At 38.0% G+C, this 15,598-nt stretch overlaps 2 protein-coding genes across 2 annotated transcripts in view; one reads left to right on the forward strand and one right to left on the reverse strand.

Moving 5' to 3' along the window:
* Positions 1-3,282, forward strand: part of limd1a (LIM domains containing 1a) — a 43,500-nt gene extending 40,218 nt beyond the window's left edge. Inside the window, exons 7-8 of the mRNA XM_084088602.1 lie at positions 1,767-1,835; positions 2,046-3,282. Of these exons, the coding sequence (XP_083944728.1) occupies positions 1,767-1,835; positions 2,046-2,189 (213 nt within the window). The 3' untranslated portion in view covers positions 2,190-3,282. The remainder of the gene's footprint in view (positions 1-1,766; positions 1,836-2,045) is intronic.
* Positions 3,283-9,012: 5,730 nt separating this feature from the next.
* LOC311067170 (E3 ubiquitin-protein ligase TRIM35-like) lies at positions 9,013-13,930 on the reverse strand. The gene is made up of 6 exons (XM_084088839.1): positions 13,435-13,930; positions 12,386-12,481; positions 12,082-12,312; positions 10,921-10,943; positions 10,725-10,843; positions 9,013-9,956 (listed from the first exon to the last, which is right to left on the reverse strand). Exons 1-6 carry the CDS (start codon positions 13,825-13,827, stop codon positions 9,379-9,381), a joined length of 1,440 nt encoding a protein of 479 aa, XP_083944965.1. The 5' UTR covers positions 13,828-13,930; the 3' UTR covers positions 9,013-9,378.
* Positions 13,931-15,598: the final 1,668 nt, after the last annotated feature.

Genomic DNA, 15,598 nt, shown 5'->3' on the forward strand with positions numbered 1-15,598 from the left:
TGAGTGATTATGCGTTTATTTATTGTGTGATGTTGATCTAGAATGACGTAAAAGTCACATGAATTCTGATTTGACTGTTCAGACTGAGTTCGCATTGCAAAACATCCGACCTGTGTCGGATTTAGGACCACACATGGAAGTGGCACAAATCAAAATTGAAAAGACCAGATTTCATGCGGTTTGTGCTGTTATGATACAGTTATGAGAAAAACAGAGTCACATATATGAGCAAAAAATCGGATTTGGGCCACATTTGCCTGCAGTTTGAACGTAGCCTTAGATCCACATGTCAAAACAAGGCTCTGCCAATGCCAGTTTAGACTTATGATGTGTCTTTGCTTGATATGGGACAAGTAACCAAACAGTGCATGGGAATTTTCTACTACTGAGTAGACCTTTACAACTACAGTAACTTACACTATGCTGAACATCTAGATCATTCCAGAACATTTAAAGCCTTCTTTAGGCCTGTTACTGAAGTTAATTCTGTTCGCATTGATAAAGGAGTGATTACTGCTAAGTTAGGGCATGTGTCATTTGTTTAACCCCCCGTCTATAATTAGAGATGACCCCCGAGGCATGCTGATCTCCAACACCATCAAGAGAGCAAGAGCTCAGTTTATCTAGCACCTGATGAGAAACTCTACAGGAATTCATTCTCTCTGAGCTGAAGTGATTGCTTTAACTAGAAAAGATCAGAAAACAATAAGCAATATTTCACCCAAACATTTTAAACCCTTATGTTGTTCTATGTTATTTCTATTGGACACAAAAGTCTTTACGTTTCTCTTTTCCATTCAGCACCAGTTTTTTGGATGAACTATTCCTTTAATAGCAACAAGCATCAACCAACCCAGGCTTATTGGAAATATGCATCTCTACATATATTTCTGCAAAGCTGCAAAAACTTAGACCTACCTATACATACATTTCATGCGGTTTCCAGCTGCAATAAACACTCAGATGCAGTAAAACAGAGAAATATTTTAGTCATTTTCAAACAGATTATGATTACAGGCCCAGATTATCAGTTAATGAAGACTTGTTTTGCACAGTTCCTTGTACAATACTATGTTACAACTTCAAAACACTTTTACCATAATGCATGATTTGTAAACTAATTCATTTTGACGTTTGCATCACATAATCAGATCCAAATATACAGTACAGTGCAAAAGTCTTAAGCACATTAGTATTTTAGACAGGTTTTATGTCAGTTATGTATCTCTGTTTCTGTAGTGTGTCAGTAGGAAATATCAGTTTACATTTCCAAACATTCCTTTTATCATTATTTGTAATAATCCAGTGAGATTTGTCTGACAACATCCGGTATGATCTGATCTCACCATCATCGAGTCTATCTGCGATTACATGAAGAAACAGGAAAAACTGAGACAGACTAAATCCAGAAGAACTGCAGTAACGTCTCCAAGACGCCTGAAGAAAATACTAATGTGCCTAAGACTTTTGCACAGTACCGTATATGGCTTTTCAGTTGCTCACCTGGAATAGCATTGCATTTGTGATGTAATGCACTCGGGTACGAGTCCTGTGAAATCATGATAAAAGAGCTGAAAGCCTTTTGTAGAAATGCAGGCAGTATTTTCAGTGAGCCTGGGCTGGCATTAACATAGTGAACAAGGGAAATCATTTGTATTAGTTGCCAGTCAATTGTTGACAGATGACCATCAGTATGGTCGTCTCATCGTGTGTGTTGTGTTTGTCCAGATATGTGTCATAATCTCACTAGTTGTTTACTCCCATAGGGATCGGATGAAACCATTCGAGTGGTCTCCATGGACAGGGACTACCACGTGGAGTGCTATCACTGTGAGGTGAGCTGAGCTCGGAAGATGACAACAGTAATGCGGTCAGAAAACTACGCAAGTCTCAGATTTAGTGTCATTCTCAATGGTCATGATGCCGTTTTAAAAGTTAATTATGTTATAATAGAATAGGTTAACATGCTTCAATGTTCAAAAAACACATTATTTTTCACATACTATACATTACTGTAGCATGAGCGTGTGCAACTCTCTCCCCAGGACTGTCAGATGGAGTTGAATGACGAGGAGGGTCACCGCTGCTATCCTCTGGACGGACGCCTGCTCTGTCACGCATGCCACCTCAAACACATCGACCCCACCGCCCCTCTGTCCACAGCAAACAACTATCACAGTCAGTTTTAGAGACCTGACACCCCCTTGTGGCCGTTCAGAGATATCATCGTTTGCCAAAGATGCTCAGCTATTGCATCACCAAAAACCACAGCTGAGATTGAGATTACAAAAAGAAAGTCATTTAGCCTTGCTTGTATGAGACAAATGCTGTAAACAAAGAGCCATTGGCTTATGCAAAATGCTACAGATTTTTGTAAATAGAGCAACCAGTACATATCTTACAAAACATTGCAAACTTTATCTGAATTTCTTGAATGCCACCTAATAGTATATAAACATTTATTTAAGTCTCTGTTTTTAAAGGTGAGCTCAGTAATTGTTTTCATCCACTTGTGCTGGTCGATATGGACGGAGTCATGAAGTTATACTGATACCAAGCAGTAGATGCTAGAAAAGCTATTTTGTGTTTACTGATGCCATTGTGAACATTAATTATTTCAAAAGCTCATTTGGATGCTTGTGCATATGTAAGCACATCAAGCATAAACCAACCAATGCAGCTTTTCCGAGTGATCACATCAGTTGAATCTTTATTTATTAAATATCACACTTCTCTACAGTGATGTTTGCAAAAACTATTATTCTAAATACCTTTGAGATTATATCATTAAACATAATTCAGCAGTTCTCCCCAACTCTTAAACTTGGCAGGTCAAACCCACACCTGAACTGATTGGAACACCAATTACTCTCAATTCGAGAGTTTTTTTCTGTTAATGACCTCGATTGTTTGTACATTTTGTTCAATAAAGGATTTGGCACAATAGAATGCCAAGTTTGGTGGATCAGATCACAAAAGCTGTTCTTGCAGAAATTCAGATAATTTAAGTGGGTTCCCAAACTTGTTTCAGAAAACACCAGATTTAGATGAAATGATCTTGAGGCCAAAAGTAACTGCAGCGTAGCTCACCTTAGTAAATCATGCATACGCATATTGCTTCTATCATATTCACAAGTTAAGCGGTTGATTGTGTTCACTGCCTTATCTTCTCAGATCTCACTCTGTTACTTATTTATCGATCTGCTCCTATTAAAAAGTAGGATGTGATGTGTTATGCGGATGATTTTGAAAAATAAAATATTTTATGATTTATCAAGAAAATTCTCTTCTATGCCTAAAGTTTAAAGTTCACCCAAACATGGAAATGCTGTTATTATTTAGATGATTTAGACATTTTCTTTCTTCTGTGGCGCATAGAAGAAAGGTTTCAGTGTTGGTTACCACAAATATTTGACATAATTTCTTTTACGTTCCACAAAAGAATGTGGGAACTACATGTGGATACATGAGTACATGATGACAGAATTTTGGGGTTAACTATCCCTTTAACACATTTTCCTATAATAACCATAACACTTTTTTAGACAACAGCTTTTTTGCCACCTCAGAACCAGTATAAACATTGCAGAGCTGGTAAACCTCAGGTGATTCCTCAAGGATCAGTGCTTGGCCCAATCCTCTTTTATAAACTTTTTTTTTTTATTAAATGTTGCTTTTTATTGATGCTTTCTCTGTTTATGTTTGTTCTTTCTAAAACCTAGTGCTACTTCAAGAACAATCAATCGTAGCTTTAGTTCTGGCATTTCTTAACTGATCCACGTCTACCTATAGGAATACAACGCCTGTCATGGCATCCCTATATAGGGTCTATTCAGGATTATCAGATGCTTTATCGTATTGCTCAGGAGCTTATTACCCTCCTCCATCCACAGCTCATCCTCTCGTCCATAGGCAGGACTAGGCCTACTTGGAAATATAGTGTTTTATAGTTTCCAAAGTTACTTTTTAGGGTTCCTAACAATAGTTATTGATACGTTGCATGGCTGTAACTACAATTTTAGGATTGGGGGAAGTGGTTTATACGTTATGACCATTAACCTGTTGTTCATTTACTACATGCTTAAAGGAATTACAAATGGACACCAAATTGTGATGCAGAGACAGAAAACATTCACAAACAAATAATGACAGATGTAAATCCTGCAGCAGAAATAACATTATTAGTACATACAGCATATTCCTGAAATGGTGATCAAGATTAAGTTTAATTTTGCTTTGTTTGGGCGAGCATCTCTGTTCTAGTTCAGGGGTGTGAGTTTAAGGCTCTGTGTGGGACAGTCCAGTTCTTCCACACCAAACTCATCCAACCATGTCTTTATGGACCTTGCTTTATGCACTGGGTCTTCCCCAAACTGTTCCCACAGAGTTGGATGCATAACATTGTCCAGGTATGCTGAAGCATTAAGATTTCCTTTCACTGGAAGTAAGGGGCCAAACCCAACCCCTGAAAAAAGGCCCTATAACATTATCCCTCCTCCACCAAACTTTACAGTTGGCTCAATGCAGTCAGGCAGTAACATTCAACCCAGACTCACACTTATGGCGTGTCCGAATCCACTTTTGCTAGTTTATTGACCGGAAAAATTGTTGCCACTTTACCTGGCGCATGGTCTAAAAGAGTTTCCCTATTCTCTTAATGAGTAATGGATGTGTTTCGGGCGTAACGTGCAATAAACCAATCAGAGTCTCATCTCTCATTCCCTTTAAAAGCCAGTTGTGCTCGCGCCATGGCGGATTCGCTATTTACATGACGGAATTTGCAAGCGGAAAAACTGAACGCTTCTCTAGCGAGGAAACGGATCTGCTCATGCGAGAGGTTAAAGCTGTGTGTGTGTGTGTGGGACATCTACGGGACAAGCCGGAATCCACCATATGTAGCCTACACAACAATAATCTTTTACATTGTAATCCTTTCATTTTTAATATTTGGCATGTTTGTGTGCTGCTGTGCGTCCCTGTGTGTTTAATAAGCAGAGTGCACGCGTGTTGTGGACCCACCTATAGGCGCACATTACTAATGCGCTCATTAAATAACAAAAAAATAAATATTGCGCCATTGACTTTAGACCAGGTTTCAGTTGGTCAATGGCTCAATCTATTTCAGTTCCTCAAAGCAACACGCCATCAATGCGCCTGAACACACACTGGTTCTCAGACCAGCAGCCCATGGGGGAACAAATGGGTGCAAATGCATTTGCTATTTAAAACACGTGGCGCAGGACGTGAAAATGATAACTGCGTCAGGCTGACACTAGCAAAAAACACTTGCGTCGCGCTTGGCGCTGCATTGAGCCGGGTGCATGATAGGGCCCCAAAAGTGCAAATGCAAAAAGGAAATGCAAATTCAAATCTGTACAGTAGAGGGCGCTGCTCGAACAAACCTTTCAGCTGTGCTGCTGTAACATTTTCATGATTCATGATCTCATGATTTCTCTCAACATGTGGACAGGTGAGGTGTCAGTAAATAAATGGGAAACCAAAGTAACTTGCATTACTTGTTTGAAAAAGTAAAGTATTTTGTTGTAAATTTAAAGGGGACATATCATGAAAATCTGACTTTTTCCGTGTTTAAGTGCTATAATCGTAATCCCTGTGCATCTACCAACCCAGAAAATGTGAAAAGTGACAACCCAGTAACTTTGTTTTGGTGAGCCAGCCTTTCTCTGCAAGCATGTCAAAAAATAAGCCGATCAGATTTCGCTCCACTTCTGACGTAAGAGATTTTATTATAATATTACCAGCCCTTAATCTGCACGTTTCCACCCATGGCGCCGCCATTTGGTTTCACAAGCGACAACAGTGTAACCAGTTCTAACGCAATGGCAAAAGTTCTAGCAAAGCATGTACTCAGACAAGCAAAAAATGTCACAGCTGTTTTATAAAGACCTCAGGGAACTGTGTCAACTAGTGTGAAAGTTAAAGGGTTAGTTCACCCAAAAATGAAAATTCTGTCAGTAATTACTCACCCTCATGTTGTTCCAACCGCGTAAGACCTTCGTTCATCTTCGGAACATAAATTAAGATATTTTTGATGAAATCTGAGTGCTGGATCACTTCTCCATAGGCTGCTAGGTGACCGAAACTTGCTGGCCCAGAAAAGTTATTAAAGAGATCGTTAATATAGTCCAAGTGACTACAGTGGCTCAATCTTAAGTATATCAAGCGACGAGAATACTTTTTGTGCGCAAAAACAAACAAAAATACCGACTTTATTCCACTATTCATTTCCTTCTCTCTGGGCCTCGTAGTGTTTTTGCGCAGCGCGTCTGTGTTACACGTCTATATATATATAGCATGTACAGCGCTTAGAGCATGTAACAAGATCAAGATCGTAAGATAAACTTTGTTGCAAGCAGAGAATCAGAACCAAATACATATTTTGCACAAGTTTTATTAACTAAATCACAAACATAACTAATCTAAACAAACATACATACATACATGCATAGGTAAAATGGTGAGTGATAGAATGGAACCGGAAGCAGGAAAAGGAACTATGGAAAAGATCCATTTAACTATGAAAAAAAACATCAGCTTATCATTTTCAGAGCACCTCATTAAATGTATACTTTCATATCTGTGCAGTGGACACAATTCTTGAAGTTCTTGGAAAAGGATGTTGATGGTTCGGTGAGTGTCAAACTTTGAAGTTGCAATCGTTTTCTTCTCCGTTGGATGAAGAAGATATGATGAACTTGAGTGGTTTGTTTGACTCTGGTCTGGTTGAAGGTTTTCTCTCTCTCCATGAGCACATGCAGATTGTGACCTGCCGACCCTGGGCTGGAAAGGCCACGCAGGCAACCAAGGAGTGAGGAAGTCGGAAGAGTTGATAGTTGCCCATTCAGTGATGGTAAGGTTGCAGTTTTCTTCTGAGTTGGATTGAAGAAAAGACAGTCTGACTCCTTTGGGAGAGTGAAGGCATAGGAGGCGGTGGTCATGGCCTGCCGGGGCCCATGGGGGGTCCCCACAGACATCAACCTGAAGAAGCAGCAGTAGAGGCCAGAAGAAGAGAGAGAGAGGGTCACTGTGAATTTGTCTCTAATAAAGCCTGAGAAAGGCCCCACCTCTCCGGGTTTGCTTGACCAATGAGAAGGGTGGAATTTCCAAGCGGGAGATTCCTCTGTGGTTGATTTATGAATCTTTGTTCTAAGCGTGCTCATTTGCATGTGCAGCTGGATTGGTTTCTGATGACGAAACTAAGAAAGATTCTTGTAATACTAATATGTTGCGCAGCTATCGGCATATCATGTACACAATCATTTCGATCTTCGAAGTACCAATTTATAGAGACCAAACATGGTATAGGTGAGGTTACATTGACCGTTGGTTGTATCATAAAATACAAATACTGTAAAAAATCATTCACACAATTTTCTGGGATGCATGTTCATTTATAGATCAGATTAATGCAGCAAAGTCTGTTTCTGTCTTCCCCATTGTCTCTGTCTTGACCAGTGACACATTTTTAACAGCCATAAAACCAACTTATCTGATCGTGGTCATGGTAACTAAGACCTTCTTGCCCTTGTTGGGGGGGATGGGACCACAGATCCCAGAGTGAGTTTTAAATATTATTTGTTAAACTATAACAAATACTTGTGTCTGATTTGTCTCAGTCGTTACACACCCCTACTCTTTCAAGTCATCTTCAAATCATCTTCATTTATATAGCGCTTTTAACAATGTAGATTGTTTCAAAGCAGCTTTACAGAGATAAGCGTATAATTTAAGGTAACAGAGATTGTTTTGGCTTTATAGCGGTTCTTTAATAAAGTTATTTTCCAGCTAAAGTTAGTTTTGATTGATTCGCTTCGGTCGCAACGATCATTTGTTATTAAATTAGGGGCCGCTAAGACGACACCATTCTCTCTACACAGACTTTAAACGCGAACCTGTGAGAAACGCGGATGGCGTTCACATGCGCATTAAGAATTGGTTCTATAGTTATGTGCGTTTGAATATACACTACTGGTCAAAAGTTTTAGATCGGTAAGATTTTTAATGTTTTTAAAAGAAGTATCTTCTGCTCACCAAGGCTGCATTTATTTGATTAAAAAACAATAAAAAAAAAAACAGTATTATTGTGAAATATTATGACAATTTAAAATGACTGTTTTCTATTTTAATATATTTTAAAATGTAATTTATTCCTCAGATGAAAGCTGAATTTTCAGCATCATTACTCCAGTCTTCAGTGTCACATGATCCTTCAGAAATCACTCTAATATGATGATTTGAAAAACATTCATTATTATTTTCAATGTTGAAAACAGTTGTGGACACATTTTTTTTTCAAAATTCTTTGATGAATAGAAAGTTCAAAAGAACAGCATTTATTTAAAATAGAATATTTTCTAACATTATAAATGTCTTTACTGTAACTTATGATCAGTTTAACTCATCCTTGATGAATAAAAGTATTGATTTATTTTATTTCTTTCCCCCAAAAATAAAATTAAAATTCTTACTGACCCCAAACTTTTGAACGGTAGTGTTTAATGTTACAAAAGCTTTAGATTTCAGATAAATGCTGTTCTTTTGAACTTTCTATTCATCATAGCATCATGAAATACAAATGTAAAAAAACTGTTTTCAACATTGATAATAATCAGAAATGTTTGGTGAGCATCAAATCCTCATATTAGAGTGATTTCTGAAGGATCATGTGACTCTGAAGACTGGAGTAATGATGCTGAAAATTCAGCTTTGATCACAGGAATAAATTACACTTTACTGTATATTCACATAGAAAACAGCTGTTTTAAATTGTAATAATATTTCACAACATTACTGTTTTTGTTTGTATTTTTAATCAAATAAATGCAGCCTTGGTGAGCAGAATATACTTCTTTTAAAAACATTAAAAATCTTACCGATCCAAAACTTTTGACCGGTAGTGTGTGTGTGCAGGTTTGTAATTCCCTACAGACCAAGCCTAAACAAAGTACTGGTGTTTCCTTATAATTTTGATACAGAATTTTATTTTATTTTATCAATTCGGGGTAGATACGTGAATTGAGTTTTCCCGACGACGCTTTATCTGTGGAGTGGCAAAGGGATCCTCCATAGGGAGAGACTAGTTGGCACTTCAGCACTGCGTTGACATCGGGTCCAGGCGAAAGACATCCTGGGATTTTTTGTGACCACAGAGAGTCAGGACCTCAGTTTAACGTCTCATCCGAAGGACGGTGCTTTTTGACAGTATTGTGTCTCCATCACTATACTGGGGCATTAGGACCCACACAGACCACAGGGTGAGCACCTCCTGCTGGCCTCGCTAACAGCTCTTCCAGCACCAACCTAGTTTTCCCAGGAGTCTCCCATCCAGGTACTGGCCAGGCTCAACCCTGCTTAGCTTCAACAGTCTTGGGCCACAGGGTGATATGGCTGCTGTTCAGGCTCCTCCGTGGTTACACTAAACTTAACGGGTAAGATTCTGAGTGGGAAATCTGTACAGCTGCTATAGAGTAATGGAAAGACCGCTTCTGTAAATGTGCTGGTGAAAGTGATCAGATGTGTGTTTGTAAGCGGATCAGAGAAGGAAATCGATCCTCTGTCCCAGTCCAGCTTCACTCTAATCACCTTCAGTCTCTCTTCAACAGATAAATGTGTGCGAGCCATCAGAGGCGACTGTGACGTATACTGACCAGCCATATAACGCACACGCCACACTCCGGTGTCAAAGAACGCGTCTCCTTTCCTCCGGTTAGATGCTGTCGTCACTCCAACAGACCAGCACGTGTTGTTCTCGACCTCCACATGCCAGCAGTGCTTTCCAGAGTTAAAGCCCTCAGAGCCCAGCACACAGTGATAATAGTCAAATCTCTCCGGATTTTCTGGATACTGTTGTGCATTAGCGCTGGATTTTACATGGGTCAGATCATCAGACAGGAACAGCAGAGGATATGCAGTGTTGGGGTCCAGTGTGACAGGAGCTGATGAGAGAATACAATGGTCAGAATACAAAACACATCGCAGGCATGACTTTTCTGGTGAGTTTAAAGGGGTGGTTGATTATGATTTCTCTTTTTTAACTTTAGTTAGTGTGTAATGATGCAGTTTGAGCATAAATAACATCTGTAAAGTTACGACGCTCAAAGTTCAAAGCAAAGGGAGATATTTGCTTTTACAGAAATCGCTTTTTAAGGACTACAACAAACGGCTGGTAGAGACTACAATGAGCTTATTCATGGATTAGTGACATCACTAACCCTAAAATTTACATAAACCCCGCTCCCCGGAAACATGATTTATAGATTATCATGACAGAATATAATCAATGACTAGAAGATAACTACACATAAGCTACATAAATTCATCAACTAACCATACAGAAATGTTGTCTACATGTTGTCACTTTTTCTTGAGTCTCTCCATCTTTGACTCCGGTTTGAACATAAAAGGCTAAAAGTTTAGAAATGTTCAGTGCGTGTGTGAGGTAATCTGAGCTGAATTTTTAAATGAATTTGCATTTAAAGGGATACACAAAAACAGTGCGTTTTTGCTCACCCTCAAAAAGTGACAATTTTAACATGCTATATAAAAATATCTGTGGGGTATTTTGAGCTGAAACTTCACACACACACTCTGGGGACATCACAGACTTATTTTACATCTTGTGAAAAGGGCATTATACCACCCCTTTAAATCCAATGTGTAATTATTGCCTGTGATACTGTCATTCAAACCCATACAAAACCCACTGATATGAACGATCTCCTGCATCTTCTCCCAGACGTTGAACCTCAGGTTCCCCAGGTGTTCTGGCACATTCATCAATGTTCCCGTAGGAATCCCTGGATCCTGCAGTGTGATCCGGGCTCTGCAATTACATTCAGGAGTTTTAACAGACAGAACGACTGCACTGCAGAGAAAAGAGCAAGAGAACGCCTCACTTACCTTTCTTCTGAGAACCTGAAGTTCTGCAAAACACAAGAGGAGGAAATAAGCTTCATGTGTACACGATCAAATGTCTTATTTAACCCTCAACTAGTTGTCGACCAATCTTGATTTTTGATGCTGATGCAATACTTTTCAGAGTGTCTATTTACACAAAGTGCAAAGAGCCCGGCTTGTTGGCAGAGGCTGTTTACACTAACTCCCACCATTGTGTGATTGAGCTGGACAGAATTATAAAAGAAACCCATCTGATAACAAGATCAATGGCGTGGAGAGTAAGGGGCCGTTCACACAGAACACGTTTTTGTGTTCCACTGTGCTGCTTTTCCACTGTTTTCTATGTAAATACGTGCTAGATGGATGCGTTTGACCTTTACGCACGTGTCTGCAGCGTCTCGCACGTCACACAGCACTCTAAAAACATGGCAAAAAGTTAAAAGAAGTAACATTTAAAAAAAAAAAAGTATCTAGTTCTTGCTGGGAGGGGTTTGTGTGTGTGTTTTTAACACTGCAAAACTGCGTTCTGTGTGAAAAAGTGGACGCTCGTCCTGATTTTGTAGAGTTGGAGCCGTTCCTGTGTCAACATATTTTGTTGATTCTGGAGCAACATTTCTGTCTGAAAGTTTAGTCCTAACCATATAGCTACTCCTAAACCTACTCATAAGTTATACCTAAAATCAGAGGGAAATGAGTGAATAATTGATGTAGAACAGTGTGAATAATACTGATGTTAGGTCAGTGTTCGGGTTAGTAGAATAAATTGACATGTACAGTAGTTGCAAAGTTACTGAATGTCTGTATGTTGGAGCATCAAAATAAAGTGTTATTAGATATTAATCAGTCTACTAATACTCTAATGAGGGTTAGCTGACATGGAGTTGCAAAGTAACTTATAGTCAGCAGAACGTCTAAAGTGGCCCATTGAAATACAGTGTTTCTGCTATTTTTGTAAACATCAAAACAACTTCGACACATCGACCAAACAGAAACACTTATATTAGTCGACCCTCAACCTTCATGAGAGTCACTTTAATGCCTTTATGCTTGATGATGGATACAGTGAAACAATATTGTATAGATAAATATAATAACACCTAGATTAATACAATAAAAATAGATGAATAGCCTACAGTAAAACATTCAATTGAAAATACTTCTTACTTGCAGAAAGGTCATGTTGGCAGCGTCTAAACCAGCTTTTATAGTGCTGACGTCGCTTGACAGAGACTCTATTTCTCTGTCTATTTGTTCAATCCTTTCTTTCATCCTCCGACTCTTCTGATTCTCCTCCTCTACCAGTGCAGATATTCTGTGCGTCTCTTCATCTCGCAGGAACTGATGAAGCCGCTGGAACTCCTCCTGCAAGCGTCTGGCGGTCTGCTGAGCCTGAGTCTGCAGTGTGAAATACAGAGCGTTTCTTCTGTCTGAGTCAGTGTGAGAAAATCATCTAGAAAACGTCACTCACCTTAATGTGTTGTGCTGTATCAGCAAATGATTGTTTCATTTCTTTAAAGCTCTCGAGTTTTTCTTGTAAATGTTTTAATGAGGTCTTCAATTCCTCCTGAAATACAATTAACAGTTGATGTTTGTTAAATCAATGGAACGCCATTAATATTACTGTTATGCAAAAGACTTTTTTACTCATTTTTCAAAGATCATTCTTCTTCTTTTTATTTATTTATTTATTATTCACAGAAATTGGGAGTGTATATAGGCTATATTAAATTAATTAAACAATTCATTTTGTCATTCTATAAGATTCTATATTTTTTAAGTAAAATAAGTTACTGAGGGGAAAATTTAAATCTTCAGCCTTTATTCAAATATTATTAAAAAATGTGTTTTGTAAAGATTTTGTAAGGATATTGTGTAGCTGTGCTTATAGTCGATTGTTTTATTTGTAATAATAACGCAATGAAACATGCCAAATTGTGACGACATAATTTTTGACCAGGCTGTCATTCAAAGAAATTATGAACACAAGCAAAAACTATAGAGAACAAATTAAATATTAATAACTGATTATGCTCTAGTCAATGTATGCTTTTTCCTGTCAGCTTTTTGTTTTTCTATGCATTTTTTTTTTTTTTTTTTTTTTGCTAAATAAAATCAAACCTGAAGCTGTAGTTGTAGTTTTTTGCCAAATAATTTTGTCAGATAAATACCTTAAATCAATTTTAGTGTTTTGTCCTTCCATCATATTCCATCATTTTTATTCCATCATATATATATATATATATATATATATATATATATATATATATATATATATATATATATATATTCCTCATATTTTGATGGTTTAATCTAACTTGTAGGGTCCTTAAAATCAAACATCCCCTCCGGACAGCACTTTATAAGGCCACTAGTCATATTATTCACTTAAATGATGTATGAAATGACCCCTTTCAAAAAAAAAAAAAATGTCCAAAGGAAACAGATTTTGTGAGCATCTCCTGTTTAAATGTTATTAACTAAGAAAAGCATGTTGCACTAGAAATACAGATGTGTTACCTTCAGAAGTGGAGCGACTTCATCGACGGGCCTGAAAGTGTGATTGAGGTGTTTCTCTGAGTCTCTGCACACCAAACACACAGGCTGTTTATCATCCAGACAGAAGAGCTTGAGTTTCTCTCTGTGCACATCGCAGAAGAGCACAGATGATGAAGATCTCGTCCGGAAGAATGACTCGCACATGTTCCGCAATGCGAGATTATCAGGTGGAAGTAATCCTGTGAATCTTTTCCCGCAAACTGGACATTCCTGAACTCCTCGGTCGCTGCTGAACTGTTGAAAACAAGCTTTACACACACTGTGACCGCAGAACAGAAGCACGGGATGGGTGAAGATGTCGAGGCACACGGGACACTGCAGATCCTCCTCTGGGATTTCACTCGGAGAACTCATTTTCTATCGCAGTCCCTTTAGTTTTGCTTGGAAAAACTTCAGAACTATGAAAGCTTCTCTGTCTGTTTTCCCGGATATCCTTGATCCATTCTGAGGATCAGCCTCTAGCTTGATCATGTGATCATCGTTATCCACATTAGAGGTTAATGATTACTTCAGAGGACGCTTGCAAAGGCAAACTGACTGCCAGATGTTTATTTGAGCTCTCTCTCTGTCTGTCTATTATTCCACTGAGTGGAACAAATATATAATATATTTATTATTAATTATAATTCATATTATTCATGCCTTCTGTAAGCAAAACTTCATAGATGCTTTCTTCTCAATTAATTTACATGCACACTGATTTAGCAGTGCTATAGTCAAGTCAAGTCAAGTCAAGTTTATTTATAGCGCTTTTCACAATACAGATTGTATCAAAGCAGCTTCACAGTATTAAATTAAAATAATACATCAATGCTTGTTTCTAGTGGAAAATGTCCACGTTTGGTAATGCTGATCAATAGTATTGTTGATTGATTAATTAAATTAAATATCCCAAATATATAATGCAATACATGTAATGTGCAGTATAAAGTAGGCCTACGTTTTTGAAAGATGTCTCTTCTGCTCACTTAATTAAAAATACAGTAAAACATTAATATTGTGAAATATTATTACCATTTAAAATGACACTTTTCTACTGTAATATATTGTAATTTATTCCTGTGATCAAAGCTGAATTGTCAGCATCATTACTCCAGTCTTCAGTGTCACATGATCCTTCAGAAATCACTCTAATATGATGATTTGATGCTCAAGAAACATTTCTGATTATTATTATCAATGTTAAAAACGGTTGTGCTGCTTCATATTTTTCAGGATACTTTAGAAAGTTCAAAAGAACAGCATTTATTTGGAATAAAATCTTTTGTAACATTATAAAGGTCTTCACTGATCCAGTCTGACGTCTGAATGCTGCCTGGATCATAATCATACGGTGTTCACTCGTTGGCCAGAGGAGAACTGGCCCCGACTGAGACTGAGTTCTCCCAAGGTTTTTTCTCCATTCTGTCACTGATGGAGTTTTGATTCTTTGCCACTGTTGCCTTTGTCGCTTTTGGCTTGCTTAGTTGGGGACATTTAATATTCAACAATATTATTGATCTGTCTGCATTGACACCATTAAATGAGAACTGAACTGAGCTGGACGATGACATCACGGTTTTCTCCAGAGCGGCTATATATATAAATGAACTAAATTAATAACTTTTTTATAAAAATGAATCATCACTGAACTTACTTAAGCTGGACTGTGACACTATTTTCTTCTAGAAACAAACTTTGTTGCATTATTTTCCTGTTATCTCTGTAAAGCTGCTTTGAAACAATCTGTATTGTAAAAAGCGCTATATAAATAAAGGTGACTTTTGATCAATTTAAGGCATCCTTCCTGAATAAAAGTATTAAAGGGGTCCTTGATTATAATTTCACTTTCTAACTTTAGTTAGTGTGTAATATTGCAGTTTGAGCATAAACAACAAAGTTACGACGCTCAAAGTTCAATGCAAAGGGAGATATTTGCTTTTACAGAAATCGCTTTTTAAGGACTACAACAAACGGCTGGTAGAGACTACAACAAGCTTCTTCCTGGGTTGGTGACATCATGAACCCTAAAATTTACACAACCCCGCCCCCGGGAACAGGCTGTTTCCACATTTTACAGAGAACAGCTTCCAGAAGAGAGTTCAATGCAGGCTTTACACACAAAAGCTTCTCCTGAAAAACGGAG

This window comes from Abramis brama (assembly GCF_963993115.1).
Source record: "Abramis brama genome assembly, chromosome: 17".
NCBI classification, from domain to species: Eukaryota; Metazoa; Chordata; class Actinopteri; order Cypriniformes; family Leuciscidae; genus Abramis; species Abramis brama.